The 16,258-nt window shown below is 40.8% G+C and overlaps 1 protein-coding gene and 2 long non-coding RNA genes across 3 annotated transcripts; 2 read left to right on the top strand and 1 right to left on the bottom strand.

Moving 5' to 3' along the window:
* Positions 1-289: 289 nt before the first annotated feature.
* LOC135548080 (uncharacterized) lies at positions 290-2,407 on the bottom strand. Its single transcript, XR_010456771.1, has 2 exons — positions 2,218-2,407; positions 290-1,509 (listed from the first exon to the last, which is right to left on the bottom strand). It is a non-coding gene; the product is annotated as an uncharacterized LOC135548080 (long non-coding RNA).
* On the top strand, positions 951-8,508 carry LOC135548078 (growth/differentiation factor 5-like). Its single transcript, XM_064977316.1, has 5 exons — positions 951-1,437; positions 2,891-3,048; positions 3,994-4,080; positions 4,393-4,529; positions 6,168-8,508. Exons 1-5 carry the CDS (start codon positions 1,310-1,312, stop codon positions 6,303-6,305), a joined length of 648 nt encoding a protein of 215 aa, XP_064833388.1. The 5' UTR covers positions 951-1,309; the 3' UTR covers positions 6,306-8,508.
* Positions 8,509-12,870: 4,362 nt separating this feature from the next.
* On the top strand, positions 12,871-15,672 carry LOC135548077 (uncharacterized). The gene is made up of 2 exons (XR_010456770.1): positions 12,871-13,239; positions 13,928-15,672. It is a non-coding gene; the product is annotated as an uncharacterized LOC135548077 (long non-coding RNA).
* The last annotated feature ends 586 nt before the right edge of the window (positions 15,673-16,258 follow it).

The following is a 16,258-nucleotide window of genomic DNA, read 5'->3' as shown; positions in this document are numbered from 1 at the left end:
TACTGGTGTCCCAGCTTACTGGATGTTTCATATGAAGCTTGTTTACTGGTGTTCCATCCCTTCTGGATATGTTATGTGACTGATCTGATTTATATGTCATGCCCTGCTAGATGGTTCAGGTAAAGTAATATCAAATATAAAGCTTTAAATGCAAAGCATATAACAGCAGCTGTACTCTCAGGTCTTGTGCTAGATATCATAGACATTGTTGCTCTTCTCCATGAAAGAAGCATCTTCCCCTCTTTCAACATATTACATTACATCATTTTGTTTCATTCATGAGAAGTAGGCTATTTAATGTATTTTATTTTAAGAAACACATGCAAATTAATGTTTGTATCCTATTATCTATTCTTCCAGGCTGAGTCACATCCGGCCAGGATTGGGAGTCCCATAGGGCGGCGCACAATTGGCCCAGCGTCGGCCGGGGAAGGCCGTCATTTGTCAATAAGAAGTTGTTCTTTAATTGACGTTCCTCGTTTAATAACGGTTACACACACACATCTCTTCTGAGGTAACAGCCAGTCACACATTATGTATTGTTGACAAGACTGTTATGTCTTTCTGGTTTCATAACCACATCTTTATAACAATTCAATAAGGATGGGCAGGAATCAGTTCAACCATTTAATGTGCTCAGTCTCAACGCACATTACCCATGATACTCTTTGTCTATACAACTATGGTAAGTAGTCTCTCTCTCTCTCTCTCTCTCTCTCTCTCTCTCTCTCTCTCTCTCTCTCTCTCTCTCTCTCTCTCAATCTTTCTCAATCTTTCTGTCTCTCCTAATCTTTCTGTCTCAGCTCTCTCTGAAACCTTTCTGTCTCTCCTAATCTTTCTCTCTCAGCTCTCTCTGAAACCTTTCTGTCTCTCCTAATCTTTCTCTCTCAGCTCTCTCTGAAACCTTTCTGTCTCTCCTAATCTTTCTCTCTCAGCTCTCTCTCTCTTTCTCTCTGGTCCTTCTCTATCACCTCAACACTGTTTCATACTTGCAGGACATAAAAACAATGTAAAATATTCCAAGGACAACCTGGTGTACGAGGAGATAAAGCTGAGGTTTCCAGGCCAATACAAACAATAGTTATTCTCTTCCTGCCTCGTCGTGAGCTTCCATTGGATAACCAGACCTCTACCAGAGCGTCATTATCAGTTGTACCAGTACAGCCTCCTCCTCTGCCAACTGAAGAACACCTAGTTCTTCCTTCATTACTGAACATAGTCAAATTCATTTATTGCCACAAAACCACAAGTTGGTGGTATTTGCTCTGATAGTTGCATAGAGACCAGACTGACCACCATCTTTCCAAAAATGCATTTTTCGCACTTTGTGATGATGCTGGTGCTCTTTGGTTGTTCTCTGGGAAAATCTGTTGTCCTCCAGTCCCCGGAGAAGGAACCTGCTGCAGCTACTGGCTCTGCCGTCCTCCACCCCGACAGGTTAGTAGTATCGCCTCTCGCTGGAGCGACACATCACTGGATAGTCAGAAGGTCATAGAGGACACATCAACTCTGGAAATAATTCAAAACAATTGTCAGAAGGTCATAGAGGACACATCAGGTCTGGAAATAATTCTAAAAAATTGAATTTTTTTGAATTTCATTCAAAATGGCGTTTTTGGTTAAATAATCTGTCCGTCTAACCAACACAGAAACTTAGTATGTTCTCATTGTGCCAATCCCTGACATAAGCTATTTTCTAAATTCCATGCCCAGTTCTACAGGTCATCAAGACTTGAAATAGCCAACCATATATCCAGTGTTAGGCTATTTTAAACCTTGATGACCCATACAGCTGCACCAGGTTATATCATGACTTGCAAAGTCACCGTTGATAAATGCTTGCTGAGGCCTCGTGAAATGAGCCGGGTGTTTTGTATGAGAGGTTTACTTGGCTGCATCTAGATTTGAGAGAGCTGACCTTACAGTTTTAAGTGTAACACTGTGTTCTCCCCAGGCATGAACAACACTATAAATCTTTCTTACATGACAACATTCAAGGCATAGAGACAGAGCAACGCTGTCTGCAACACTGCAGAGACAGAAGAACAGCACTGTCAGCAACACTATCTTTAGACATAGAGCCGATCCACCTCAAATAGAGATTGTGAGAACAAACTGCCTGAAAAAAGTATGGTCTCCGGTTATAGATTTAACAACGCATGCTTTGGTAACACAGCCAACTTTAGTCTGAGTGAACAAGCTGTTTTAATACTTTACCTAAAGGTTGATCCGGTTGGATTTGTAAAATCATCTTCAGATTAAATCTATTCCATTAAATTACCAACATTACCCCCCAATTTAACAGCATGCCATTAATTGATTGAAGTCCATCTAAATATTTCATGCACAAAATGGTGCTTGTTGATTCTTTTAGAGAATTCTCACAAAATGGATGCAAGAGATTGAAAAGAACAGGCTATCCATGGTTATGCAATCTGAAGTGTAGCCAGCCAGGACTGTGAATGCCCGAGGGAGAGAAGGCAGGTGGCTGCGCTCCATTGCTTGCATTACAATCTCTTTCTCTCTGTTGCGGTCAAAGGCAATAGGAGGCCCACAGGCCAAATTCGGCCCTTTTGCAATTTTATTTGTCTTACCAAAGATGTCTTAGTAAAAATTATAAATAAAACGTTCTTCTTTTTTTTTAAATCACCAGGAATTGTGTTTAAAACAATTGCCAGGAATTGTGTAAAAAAAAATATGTCACCAGGAATTGTTTTCTAAAGTATTTTCATGACCATATACTGAAAATAAAATAAATACTAAAATAAAAAAAATGGAATGCTACAAATATTTTATTGTCAGAAAATATGCAAATTAAGTTTCAATTGACTGTTTTACATAAAAACTCGATTTGATTTGCAATAAACTAATTTGTCTGTTCCGTGTGCAGGTGCCATGGAGAGTTGTTGAATGACATCAGAAAGACTCTTATTGGAGCCCTCAACCTGCAGCAGGAGCCCCAGGTGACGGCGGACAGACTGACTGCCATCAGAGAGCAATGGAAGACCACTTTCTCTGCCATCTCTCACAAGACCCAGGACAAAGCAGGTAGCCACATTTTTGGGGGGCAATAGAACTTCAGGATCCCACTTAATTTAGATAGTATGACCCTCTGATCTACTATATCGGACTAACACACGGTACACACACGTACATTATAATAGTGTTGAACAGTGGTATCATACATTTTGTATTGTAGATATGTGGTGGTGTGACTGTTATATGATGTACTGTTTTATTTTTTTATTTTATGTGTGATATAAGTGTCTTAATGTGTCTGGACTCCAGGAAGAGTAGCTGCTGCCTTGGCAGGAACTACTGGGGATCCCTAATAAACCCCAGGAAGAGTAGCTGCTGCCTTGGCAGGAACTACTGGGGATCCCTAATAAACCCCAGGGAGAGTAGCTGCTAATAGTGATCCATAATAAACACAAATACACAATACAAATACTTTCAGATAGTTTGTTGATAATTTGACCATCTTTTGATAAGCAACTGCCTGCTTAGGTTACGGTTAGGCATGGGCTAGTTTTAGAATTAGGGTAAAGGTTAGGATATGGGTTAAGTTTAGAATTAGGGTAAAGGTTAGGATATGGGTTAAGTTTAGAATTAGGTTAAGGGTTAGGGTATGGCTTAAGTTTAGAATTAGGGTAAGGGTATGGGTTAAGTTTAGGGTTAGTGGATGTTTATTTGAAATGTTGTTGACAGTTATTGAACATCTACTGACTATCTACAAACCATCTACTAAGGACTATCCAAATAAAGTGTTGCCAACTTCAGTGCCATCCAAATTGTAGATAACAGCAGAGGTGAGTAACTTCCAATGCGGAGAGTAAAACCAGGTTCTTCTGACCAAACGTGCAAGTGTGCTAGCCAGTTCGTAATGGGCTTAAGAGGGCTATATGATCATTACATTATTCTGCTTCTAGTATTCTGATCCATCATCACAATGTTTCTTATTGATTCATATAAGTCCTTTCCCTTTCTCCATAGTGCCTTTACCCCAGGCTGAGGGTCCTGCAGCAGACAACAGTAGTGGTCTGAAATGCTGTCCGCTGGCCTCACAGATCTTCCTGAAAGGTGACCAGCTCTGTTCACACAAAAATTTAATAAAACACTGTTAATCTATGAAACTTTTTGTGTGTTTTTTTTAAAAGTTTTTATTTGCGCAACTGCGACCTGGCCAAGACCTGTGTGTGTGAGTGTGTGTGTGTGTGTGTGTGTGTGTGTGTGTGTGTGTGTGTGTGTGTGTGTGTGTGTGTGTGTGTGTGTGTGTGTGTGTGTGTGTGTGTGTGTGTGTGTGTGTGTGTGTGTGTGTGTGTGTGTGTGTGTGTGTGGCCATCACCATAGCATTTAATCCTTCTGTGCCGTCTGTCTTCATTCCTCCATTAGATCTTGGCTGGGAGAACTGGGTAATCTACCCTGAGAGTTTCACCTACGTCCAGTGCTCACCCTGCAACTCCCAACTGGACCTGAGCCCCTCGCGCTGCCCATCACACACTCCTCCCGCACAGAACAGCCCCTCACAGGTAAAACAACTTCATGTTTCTTAAAAAAGCAAAGGCACTTTACTGGTGTGTAGTAGGACATTGTGTGGATTATGATCATGATCAATGTATTAGAATTATGTGAATAAGCTTACTATAATAGGTTTTTGGCTTGTCCTATTGGATAATTGGATTCTGAGTTGGTCCGCTGCCTTAAGATCCACATCTGGTTTCCATTTTAGTCAGTCCGTAAGTCAAGCTCAATGTTCAGTTTAGTTCCTAGAAAAGCAGCAGACCAAATACATAAATTAAAAACATTCAAATACTTGAAGTTGTCAGCTTGCCTGGGACAGTAGGAAAGTGCAACGTCTTCCCACCCTGCATACCAGTAAAGCTAACAAAAAAAACAACAAAAATCAGGCGCACATCAAGATTAAGAGAATTTGTCTCAGGTCTGGGAAAACAGCAGGGAAACAGAGTGTCCTAGAGAGACCCAGGCTGTGCTAGGGGAGATATCAATGTTTTGTCTAGGTATCTGTGGAAAAAAGCAGCTCTGTGCGTGAGAAGCACAGCCAGGTGCAAGGTCGATCATGAGGAACATCTTGCAGCCACCTGTGCTTCAGACTTATCACATTTCTCGCAGTGTTTCAACTTACTGTTAACAGTTTGTTTTTTTATATACTTTTTATGGAAATGTATTTGGCTAAAACATCCCATTCTAAATCCACTAGTATTTCAGCTTAATGACTTTAAATAATGTTTCCATCAGGATAACATTGTACCACCAGTAGGACTGGGACCACCAATGAGACACCAATTTTAGGTTATTGAGGATTTTCTTCAAAGGAGGTCACAGATGCTCAAATCTAAGGTCCTTAACCCTTTAAAAAACGTTTACTAAAGGCACATGATTCATAATTTTGCTCATAATGTTATTTCCCTTCATTTAAATTGACTAACACCAAGTGACACTGGATTTAGACACCAAATTATCAATGGGATCCTCAAATTTGTAACATACTAAAAGGGTGTGATTGCTAAAAAAAATATGTATTATAAATTGGGTTGTTCGAGCCCTGAATGCTGATTGGCTGACGGCTGTGGTATATCAAACCATATACCACGGGTATGACAAAACATGTATTTTTACTGCTCTAATTACGTTGGTAACCAGTTTATAATAGCAATAACGAACCTCGGGGGTTTGTGGTATATGGCCAATATACCACGGCTAAGGGGTGTATCCAAGCACCCCCCGTTGCGTCGTGCTTAACAGCCCTTCGCCGTGGTATATTGACCATATACCACAACCCTTCTGACCTTATGGCTTAAATATAGACTCCTCCCCAGATAAATGTATTGTATATGCCAGTGGTTGTCTAGCTAAAAAGAAGGCTACTCCAAGTCTTCCAAAAATAGTGAAGACAGCACTTCAACGCCTACGGTTGTATTCAGGTTACTATATGATACTCTGTTGTTGACTCCTCCCCCTCTCTTTAAACCTAACCTCAGATGGTAACTCCTCCCTCCCCCTCTCTTTAACCCTAACCCCAGATGGTAACTCCTCCCTCCCCCTCTCTTTTACACTAACCCCAGATGGTAACTCCTCCCTCCCACTCTCTTCAACCCTAACCCCAGATGGTAACTCCTCCCTCCTCCTCTCTTTAATCCTAACCCCAGATGCCGTGCTGCCAGACCACTTCTACAGAGCATGTGCCCTTCCTCTACATGGATGAGTTCAGCACCCTCACCATCTCCTCTGTTCAGCTCACCCGCGCCTGCGGTCCTGGCAACCCCCAGCTGCCAGCTGAGGACTGATCATTGACCCCCCCACCCCATCCCAGGGAGCCCCCCCACCCCCATTCCAGGGAGCCCACCCAATGCCAACCCAGCAAGTCCCCCTACCCTTTCCCCATATCTATTCTGCTCATGAAATACCTATAGAGTGGACATGGTTGCAACATTCCAGTAATTATCCCAAAATTGCCAGGTTTTCCAGAATTTCCATTTGGAAGATTCCCAGAATGAAGAAGGACTAGGCAGGAAATACATAATCCTCCAATCAGGAGTTTGGGAAAATCTGTGAATCTTGGGAAAATTACAGGAACCTTGCAACCTTAAACGTGAAGGTTTTGTCTTGCAGCTTTGTTTTGGCACATAGCCTACATTCCTAAATAGATTATGTCTGTTTTCTAGTTATTTCCTAGTTATTTCCTAGTTATTTCCTAGTTAATTTTACGAAACATTTGAAATGTGTTCATCTTGAGGAGCATAAAGATAATGGATCATTGTGGTTTCATAAAATCTCTAGACAAGCTCCCATATGAAACCCTGCTCTCCTCTCTTTTCCCAGAAGGGGGATTATTTAAGCAGTAGCTACAGAAAAATAAATATAAATACCTAGAGAATCCTGCACATGCTCAGAAGCTTCGAGACATAAAACTAAAATAAATACCTAGAGAATCCTGCACATGCTCAGAAGCTTCGAGACATAAAACTAAAATAAATACCTAGAGAATCCTGCACATGCTCAGAAGCTTCGGGACATAAAACTAAAATAAATACCTAGAGAATCCTGCACATGCTCAGAAGCTTCGGGACATAAAACTAAAATAAATACCTAGAGAATCCTGCACATGCTCAGAAGCTTCGAGACATAAAACTAAAATAAATACCTAGAGAATCCTGCACATGCTCAGAAGCTTCGGGACATAAAATAAAATAAATACCTAGAGAATCCTGCACATGCTCAGAAGCTTCGGGACATAAAACTAAAATAAATACCTAGAGAATCCTGCACATGCTCAGAAGCTTCGAGACATAAAACTAAAATAAATACCTAGAGAATCCTGCACATGCTCAGAAGCTTCGGGACATAAAACTAAAATAAATACCTAGAGAATCCTGCACATGCTCAGAAGCTTCGAGACATAAAACTAAAATAAATACCTAGAGAATCCTGCACATGCTCAGAAGCTTCGGGACATAAAATAAAAAGGTCTGAGTAAAATCAGATCTGCAGCCACTCCGTTCTGAAAAACAAAAAACTGACAGCTTTTAGTTCTGGTTGAATAAACGTTGGCAGTCTTGCTTTGATGACATTTCATATGTGCTTTGATGCTATTTTTGACGACGATATTTCACAACCCTGAAGCGCTAGACTGGCAAGGGATTAAAGAAATGCTGCTCCATGTTCCCCACAAAAATGTGAACACAGGCTTCCCATGCCAAAAAAAACCCTCTCAGGGTGGGAAAGCCGACCCAGCACTAGGCAATAACAGCAGAGCTCTCATCTAAACAGGCTTCTCCCCGGGACTCTAACATGCATGGACCCAGTTCTCTACAAAAGTATAACATTTCAAAAAAATGCATTCTGGGTTATGTAAAATAAAGATTCTGATCTCACCAAACTAAAATCCTGTTCTTATATGTGCTGTGATTTTCCACTCCGTTGGAATTGCCCTCTTGGAAAAAGCTCCATAGCTCATGTTTGGACAAGTAGAAACCTTTGGCATAGAGATAAATAATAGTGTTGCGGTTTTCACCAAACAAAAAGCCTATCATTTTCAGTTAAGACATTTGTTCGGTTGCACATATGGAGTCCAAAAAGTATTTCAGTTTGCTACATTTGCAACTTTAATTGTTATCCCCCAATGCTTCCCATGTGCACCTTTCGACAATATTGTTGTCTATCAGTCCTAAACTAGGTCCACAGCGTTTTCTGGGTTTGGCAGTTGGAAAATATATACTCTTTTTATATTTTCTTTGAGATACACTAAATAAATGTATTCCTTTTACTTTTACCTCACATTGCCACCTTTTCACAATGTATTTTCCACCATAATATTTATCACCACGATATGGAATGTACCTGAGGTTGTCACAGCTTCACTAACACGTTTTGGTAAAAAAAAAAAAAATGTTGTGAAATGTGTTATTGCCATTGATCACACAGTTTGAGAATTTGTATCAATTATGTCTATTATCTGATTAAATTCTTTAATAAATGCTACTACAAGAATTCTGGATTCCAATTTCATTATTTCCAAGAATAAACAGTCAAATATCAGTATATATATATTTTCTTTTGCATTGGAGAATTCATACTATTTATAAATGCTGTCAAAATGTATCTTCGTTCACTGACATTTTAACACTGCATTTAAAGTGTAATCTAAAAGTGAATAACTATTTATACAGTGACCTCTTAATAGAGGGAGTGATTCATAGCCCCCGGCTGTGGGATCAGTTTGACAGGAAACCTAAATGTACAGGGGGGCGGCAAGAGGGAAACAAGGTTTCTGGGTCGCTGCTTCAGCAATGCAGCACCATCTGTAAACCAGCATCGACATCCTATTGCGCACTTCTTATTCTGGGTTGTTCCGTGAAAACTCTGCCTTTTACGCACCGATATAGAATTTTAAATGCAATTTATATTAAATAAAGTCCCCTTTTTAATATGGATCCCATGAACAGATCAATAAATCAGATTTGTAATGTAAATAAAGACTTGCTAAAAATGCCAAGATTAAGCATTTTGACATTTTCCTTCATGTGACTTCTAGGAAGACTTTAAACCACTTAACCCCAACATTTCTCCCAAGTTATCACCATCATTGTAAAGCCCTAGTTGGCCTCCCGAGTGGCGCAATGGTCTAAGGCACGCAGTGTTTGAGGCGTCACTACAGATCCGGGTTCGATCCTGGGCTGTGTTCTGGCCAACTACGACCGGGAGACCCATGATGCGACACACAATTGGTCCAGTGTCGTCCAGGTTAGGGGAGGGGTTTGGCCGGCTGGGATGCCCCTGTCCCATCGCGCTCTAGCGACTCCTCTGGCAGGCCGGGCGCATGCACGCTGACACGGTCGCCAGTTGGAAAGTGTTTCCTCTGACACATTGTTGCGACTGGCTTCTGGGTTAAGGGAGCAGTGTGTCAAGAAGCAGTGCGGCTTGGCGGGGTCGTGTTTCGGAGGACAGATTGCCTGTCGACCTTCGCCTCTCCCGAATCCGTGTGGGAACATCTAATAGTCCAATCAGTGTAAATGCAGATTAGCTGGTTCTACACTTTTTGGCCATTTTCTGGTGTTTAGTGGTGGAAAACTGAGCAGGTCAAGCATAACACATCAACACTGTTACCTATAGATAGACAGGCTAGAATAACACATCAACACTGTTACCTACAGATAGACAGGCTAGAATAACACATCAACCCTGTTACCTATAGATAGACAGGCTAGAATAACACATCAACCCTGTTACCTATAGATAGACAGGCTAGAATAACACATCAACCCTGTTACCTATAGATAGACAGGCTAGAATAACACATCAACCCTGTTACCTATAGATAGACAGGCTAGAATAACATGTCAACCCTGTTACCAATAGATAGACAGGCTAGAATAACACATCAACCCTGTTTCCTATAGATAGACAGGCTAGAATAACACATCAACCCTGTTACCTATAGATAGACAGGCTAGAATAACACATCAACCCTGTTACCTATAGATAGACAGGCTAGAATAACACATCAACCCTGTTACCTATAGATAGACAGGCTAGAATAACACATCAACCCTGTTACCTAGAGATAGACAGTTAGAATAACACATCAACCCTGTTACCTATAGATAGACAGGCTAGATTTCTTTTTACAATTACATTTTTCTCATGAAGCTTGCCTTCATCTGCCACTCCCTGTTTTACACAACAAGCTTCCATTCCCCCTGTTACAAAGGGATTTATGACTGATTTAACATTACATCGTCAACCCTGTTATTTTATTTGGCACTTAATAGGCACTTACTTTAATCTTATTTTATTTTTTGGAGATGGGAAAATTTATTAAGTTGAACGTGCTATTTATGACAGAATGTTAAAATTAGGTGAAATCATTAAAAAAAACATTCACTGACTGGCGCTCATCGGATGTGGCAGGGGCTTGCAAATTATCACTGATTACAAATGTAAATCCAGGCACGAGATGCTCACTTTTAACTATTTAAATCGTTTTTTTAAGCTTGCATTCAACTGCCACTCCCTGTTGCATACAAGCTTCCATTCTCCCTGTCACAAGGGGATTTACGGCTAATTTAAGATGACATTGAAACCCATTAGAAAAGGTTTAACTAAAATGATTATATTTGACTCCAAAACGAACTAAAATTAAATAAAAAAACATTATGAATTATGTCATTTTTTTTCTAACTGTTGGGTAGGCAGGTAAATTCTGCCAGGAGAAGGCAATGTTTTAAATCGGCCAAGCATCACTATTACTAGCTATTAGTAGCTAACAGGGGAAAAATTGTCTAGGTAGCTACCTTGATCTCCACGCTGATCCTCAACATTGGTGCCCTCAGTGGTGTGTACTTAGTCCCCTCCTGTATTCCCTGTTCACCCACGACTGCGGGGCCAATCACGACTCCAACACCATCATTAAGTTTGCTGACGACACAACAGTGGAAGGCCTGAACACCGACAACGATGAGACAGCCTATAGGGAGGAGGTCAGAGACCTGGCCTTGTTGTGCCAGGACAAACACCTCTCCCTCAAAGGAGCTGATCATGGACTACAGGAAAAGGCGGGCCGAACAGGCCCCCATTAACATCAACGGGTCTGAGGTGGAGCGGGTCGAGAGTTTCAATTTCCTTGGTGTCCACATCACCAACAAACTATAATGGTCCAAACACACCAAGACAGTCGTGAAGAGGGCACGACAACACCTTTTCCCCCCACAGGAAACTAAAAAGTTTTGTCATGGGTCCCCAGATCCTCAAAAAAGTTCTATAGCTGCACCATCGAGAGCATCCTGACCTGTTGTATCACCGCCTGGTATGGCAATGGCTCGGCATCTGAGAGTAAAGCGCTATGGAGGGTAGTGCGTACGGCCCAGTACATCACTGGGGCCAAGCTTCCTGCCAATCAGGACCTATATGCTAGGCAGTGTCTGAGGAAGGCACAAAAAATTGTCAAAGACTCCAGTCACCAAAGTCATAGAATGCTCTCTCTGCTACCGCACGGCAAATGGTACCGGACTGCCAAGTCTAGGACCAAAAGGCACCGTAACAGGTTCTACCCCCAAGCCATAAGATTGCTGAACAATTAATCAAATGGCCACCCGGACTATTTGCACTATTTACACCCCCCCCCCCTTCTTTTTACACTGCTGATACTTGCTGTTTATTATCTATGCATAGTCACTTTACCCCGACCTACATGTACATATTACCTCGACTGACCTGTACCCCCGCACATTGACTCTGTACCAGTACCCCCTGTATATAGCCTCCACATTGACTCTGTACCGGTACCCCCTGTATATAGCCTCCACATTGACTCTGTACCGTAACACCCTGTATATAGCCTCCACATTGACTCTGTACCAGTACCCCCTGTATATAGCCTCCACATTGACTCTGTACCGGTACCCCCTGTATATAGCCTCCACATTGACTCTGTACCGTAACACCCTGTATATAGCCTCCATATTGACTCTGTACCGGTACCCCCTGTATATAGCCCCCACATTGACTCGGTACCGGTACCCCCTGTATATAGCCTCCACATTGACCCTGTACCGTAACACCCTGTATATAGCCTCCACATTGACTCTGTACCGTAATACCTTGTATATAGCCTCCACATTGACTCTGTACCGTAACACCCTGTATATAGCCTCCACATTGACTCGGTACCGGTACCCCCTGTATATAGCCTCCACATTGACTCTGTACCGGTACCCCCTGTATATAGCCTCCACATTGACTCTGTACCGTAATACCTTGTATATAGCCTCCACATTGACTCTGTACCATAACACCCTGTATATAGCCTCCACATTGACTCGGTACCGGTACCCCCTGTATATAGCCTCCACATTGACGCGGTACTGGTACCCCCTGTATATAGCTATGTTACTACCTGGTACCCCGCACATTGACTCGGTACCAGTACCCCCTGTATATAGACTCGTTATTGTTATTTTATTGTCTTACTTTTTTTTATATATACAGTATATATTTTTGTTTATTTAGTCAATTTTTTCTCTATTTCTTGAAATGCATTGTTGGTTAAGGGCTTGTAACTAAACCTTTCATGGTAAGGAACAGTCATTGGTCTATTATAATCAGATCACGTGGTGACATCATGACTTGGGCCAAAGGTTCCATCTCACCCGAGTGTTATTTTGACCTTCTAGTGTGGAAATATTATTTCAAAAAAATGAAGGAAAAACACATTTTTAATTGCACTGACCATTTTTTTTGTTTTGTTTACACTTCTCAAAAGGCACCGAATTGGTGGAATGACCCAACTGCTATTTCAGCAGCAGTGCCTGTCATTTGCTTTCTAAACAAATAAAAAAAAAATAGGGGGGGGAGTGATGAGCAATGAAAACGCTTATTGGATTTTGGATACACGTCCAGAGCTACTACGACACAGCTCAGCACAGCAGCCGCAAGAGGCAGCAACTCAACTTTTTTCCTGACTTGACTTTTGGCTGGTTTGGGTCAGAATGGCTAACTACTGGTCTGTTCAGGTTTTCTGTGGGCTTTTATCCACCATGCTCTTGGTCATGGGGGCACTGGATGGTGGGATGGAATGTACAGACAAGGACAGATTACTGACACAGATATCCAAAGATCTGGACCCACCATCGGAGTGTGTGCTAGGCTGCACTGCACTGACTTACAGAGCTATGCTGGAGACACAAAATATACCTACTGTACGCTTCAAAGACTCTACAGCAGGTGAGAACATGATAGAAATATTCTGTGATGGGCACTAATATGGAAAATCTGTATCGATATCAGTTGTATTTTTCAATTCAATATCGATATTAAATCGGTTTGTAGAAAATACATTGCAACTGTGTGACTGTTCACTTTTCTGTGTAGTCCAGGCAACTGCTTGCGGATTTTCCATTTGGGAATTTTCTGGTAACATGAACTTTGAATACAATGGGATGCCCATCCACTGTTGATGGATCACCAGCAGGCAGTTCAGTATGTTAAATCAAGAGTCTGTGAGAGGGTTTTGTTCATGCAGGAACAGTCATGTATGCGTTTCTTACAGAACAGTGTAGGTTAATTAACAGGAAGAACAAACCGATTTCACAATATGTCTTGCTCATTTTTGATATCAAACAATATCAAATTATATCAATATCATATTGAATTTTCAATATTGGTGCCCACCCCTAAAATATTATATTAAGCACTATATCACATGATATATCACAGTCTAAGGGAATTGCTGATTGCTGAGAGAAAAAAAGCATTAGTTTCTAGAAAACTTATTTTTTTCCTTTGATAAAAAGGATATAGACTGGCTGTGGTGCTGTGTGTGGCTCAGTTTGTAGGAGTGTGGGGCTGGAAACTGCTAAGTGGCATATACCATATACCATGTACCATACATGCTAATCCCCTTTCTCTACAGGTGAGCATGGAGAATACTGCTGGTCCAGGAGAACAAAGTGTAGCCCCGGAGAGAGCCTGCTTCAAGCCTACATCGTGTTACCTGTGGATGTGTCACTGGTTAACAAGGAAACCCTTGGATTGAAAGCTACTCTCCCCCACCATAACAACATACTCACTCCTCACAACGGTCCCACGCCACTTTCCAAACTCTGTGGTCTCCGCTTTGACATCACAGACCAGTTCACCGTGACAAAGAGATTGCCAACGTTCTGTGTGCAGGTTGTACCACAGCAGAGCACGTTGGAAAACGGAATTCCTATTAGATGCCCACCTTTCTTGGTGACGATGTGGCAGAGGCTGAATAAGTAACCTACAAAGCAATGGAGGGGGATGAAAAGGACTTGTAAAGCTGACAACCATCCAAAATGTTTAATGGCATCAAGGTTCGTTTGTCAGAATTGTTAGGTAACCCTTCTCCTATTGTAAATGCATCTGGATCTGATAGTCTTGCTTATTTCACAGCTATCTATCTCGTCAGCAACACATTGTATATAAAATAGTGTTTCTTCATATATTGATTTAGCAGCGGTGCCCCGCCACTCCCCCCCCCCAAAAAAAAATATAGAGTGACAAGTTACAACATATCTTTTGTCTTTAGATTCTCGCTACAATTGTCACTGCTGCTGAATGAAATCCTTAGGGAGGACGATGCTGTAACAGTCACAGTAGGTTGTATCATGTTTATGGAAGAGAAAAAGGATGTCCGATTCAAATGGAAAGTCAGCTAAAACAACGGATTGTCCGATGAAATTACCCAGAACTCTTTGACACAAGACTGTTGACTAAATGGAGTACTTTCAACGATGACTTGAAATGGACTCAGTTTGGAATGAGAAGAACGTGAGGTAAATGTATGGAAGGCGAAAATTAACCGTTGTATTTGATAGATAGATAGATAGATAGATAGATAGATAGATAGATAGATAGATAGATAGATAGATAGATAGATAGATAGATAGATAGATAGATAGATAGATAGATAGATAGATAGATAGATAGATAGATAGATAGATAGATAGATAGATAGATAGATAGATAGACAGACAGACAGACAGACAGACAGACAGACAGACAGACAGACAGACAGACAGACAGACAGACAGACAGACAGACAGACAGACAGACAGACAGACAGATAGATAGATAGATAGATAGATAGATAGATAGATAGATAGATTGATTGATTGATTGATTGATTGATTGATTGATTGATTGATTGATTGATTGATTGATTGATTGATTGATAGATTGATAGATTGATAGATTGATTGATTGATTGATTGATTGATTGATTGATATCAATATCATTGTTAATATGCTGTATGGATGTATGCTTTTGGGTCGATAGTTGATTCTAGATTGAGATAATATTTCAAATAATATGGATTTGAGGCCTTTGTGTTCATTTGTGCTCTAATGTGTGGAGCAAACATTTGATGGCACATATGTATACAGAATGTATAAGCTTCTTATAAGAAATATATGTGGCTGCTATTTTAAGTGTGTGAACACCAGAAACTGTCCTAAAGCACATTTATTTTATTTAACTTTTATTATATTTACTTTAACTTCTATTTTTATTTACTTTAATTTGCTATAACACCACACTAATTGGGTTGATGTAACCTCTGCAAACTGTGAGCTTTACTAGAATGTTTTTCCAACCATGTCAAGTATCCACAACATTAAAACAACTTCACATGATTGTGTACGTCTGTGAGCACAAAAAGAAGGCCATGGTTTGATCTTACCATAACAAATCATTAAAAGTTGAGAGAATAGGAACTGTTTCAGACCTGGAATTAAAAAAAAAAAAAAAAACTTTATATAGAAGCAAGAAACAGGAAAATGGAGGACAGTTTGCAACAACAGTGGGCGTTACCTTACCACAGCGAGCAGTAGAGAGCATTATATTGACTATAGCTCCCTCTGCTGGCAGAAACACAGTATCATGCCTATGCTTACATTGCCCTATTTTACTCAGAGTGGCACACTTAGCACATTATGGTCCCCACCAGAGCTGAAATTAAAATTCAAACTTGAATTCAAACTATGTTCAATGACTTCTCAATAGGAGAAGAAGTTATTTGAAATTTGTATTTTTTATTTTTATGTTAAATATAATCCTTTCCTGAATTGTATGCTTTCAATTCCAATAGACCCCAGCCCTGGTCCCCACTCCCAGCTATGGGAGACCCTACAGCCACCCACTTATTCCCTGATATTACATAATTCTACACATTTATCATTCTCTACCCAGCTGAATAGGGAGATTACAATTTGATGTCAA

This window comes from Oncorhynchus masou, chromosome 11 (assembly GCF_036934945.1).
Source record: "Oncorhynchus masou masou isolate Uvic2021 chromosome 11, UVic_Omas_1.1, whole genome shotgun sequence".
Taxonomy (NCBI): Eukaryota; Metazoa; Chordata; class Actinopteri; order Salmoniformes; family Salmonidae; genus Oncorhynchus; species Oncorhynchus masou.
The sequence above is the reverse complement of the archived record's forward strand: the minus strand, read 5'-3'. Positions and strand labels throughout refer to the sequence as shown.

Coding starts and splice junctions, on each gene's coding strand:
- LOC135548078 (XM_064977316.1), top strand. CDS start 1,310: ATGCATTTTTCGCACTTTGTGATGATGCTGGTGCTCTTTGGTTGTTCT. Junction 4,081..4,392: donor CTCACAGATCTTCCTGAAAG/GTGACCAGCTCT, acceptor TTCCTCCATTAG/ATCTTGGCTGGGAGAACTGG. Junction 4,530..6,167: donor CACAGAACAGCCCCTCACAG/GTAAAACAACTT, acceptor TCCTAACCCCAG/ATGCCGTGCTGCCAGACCAC.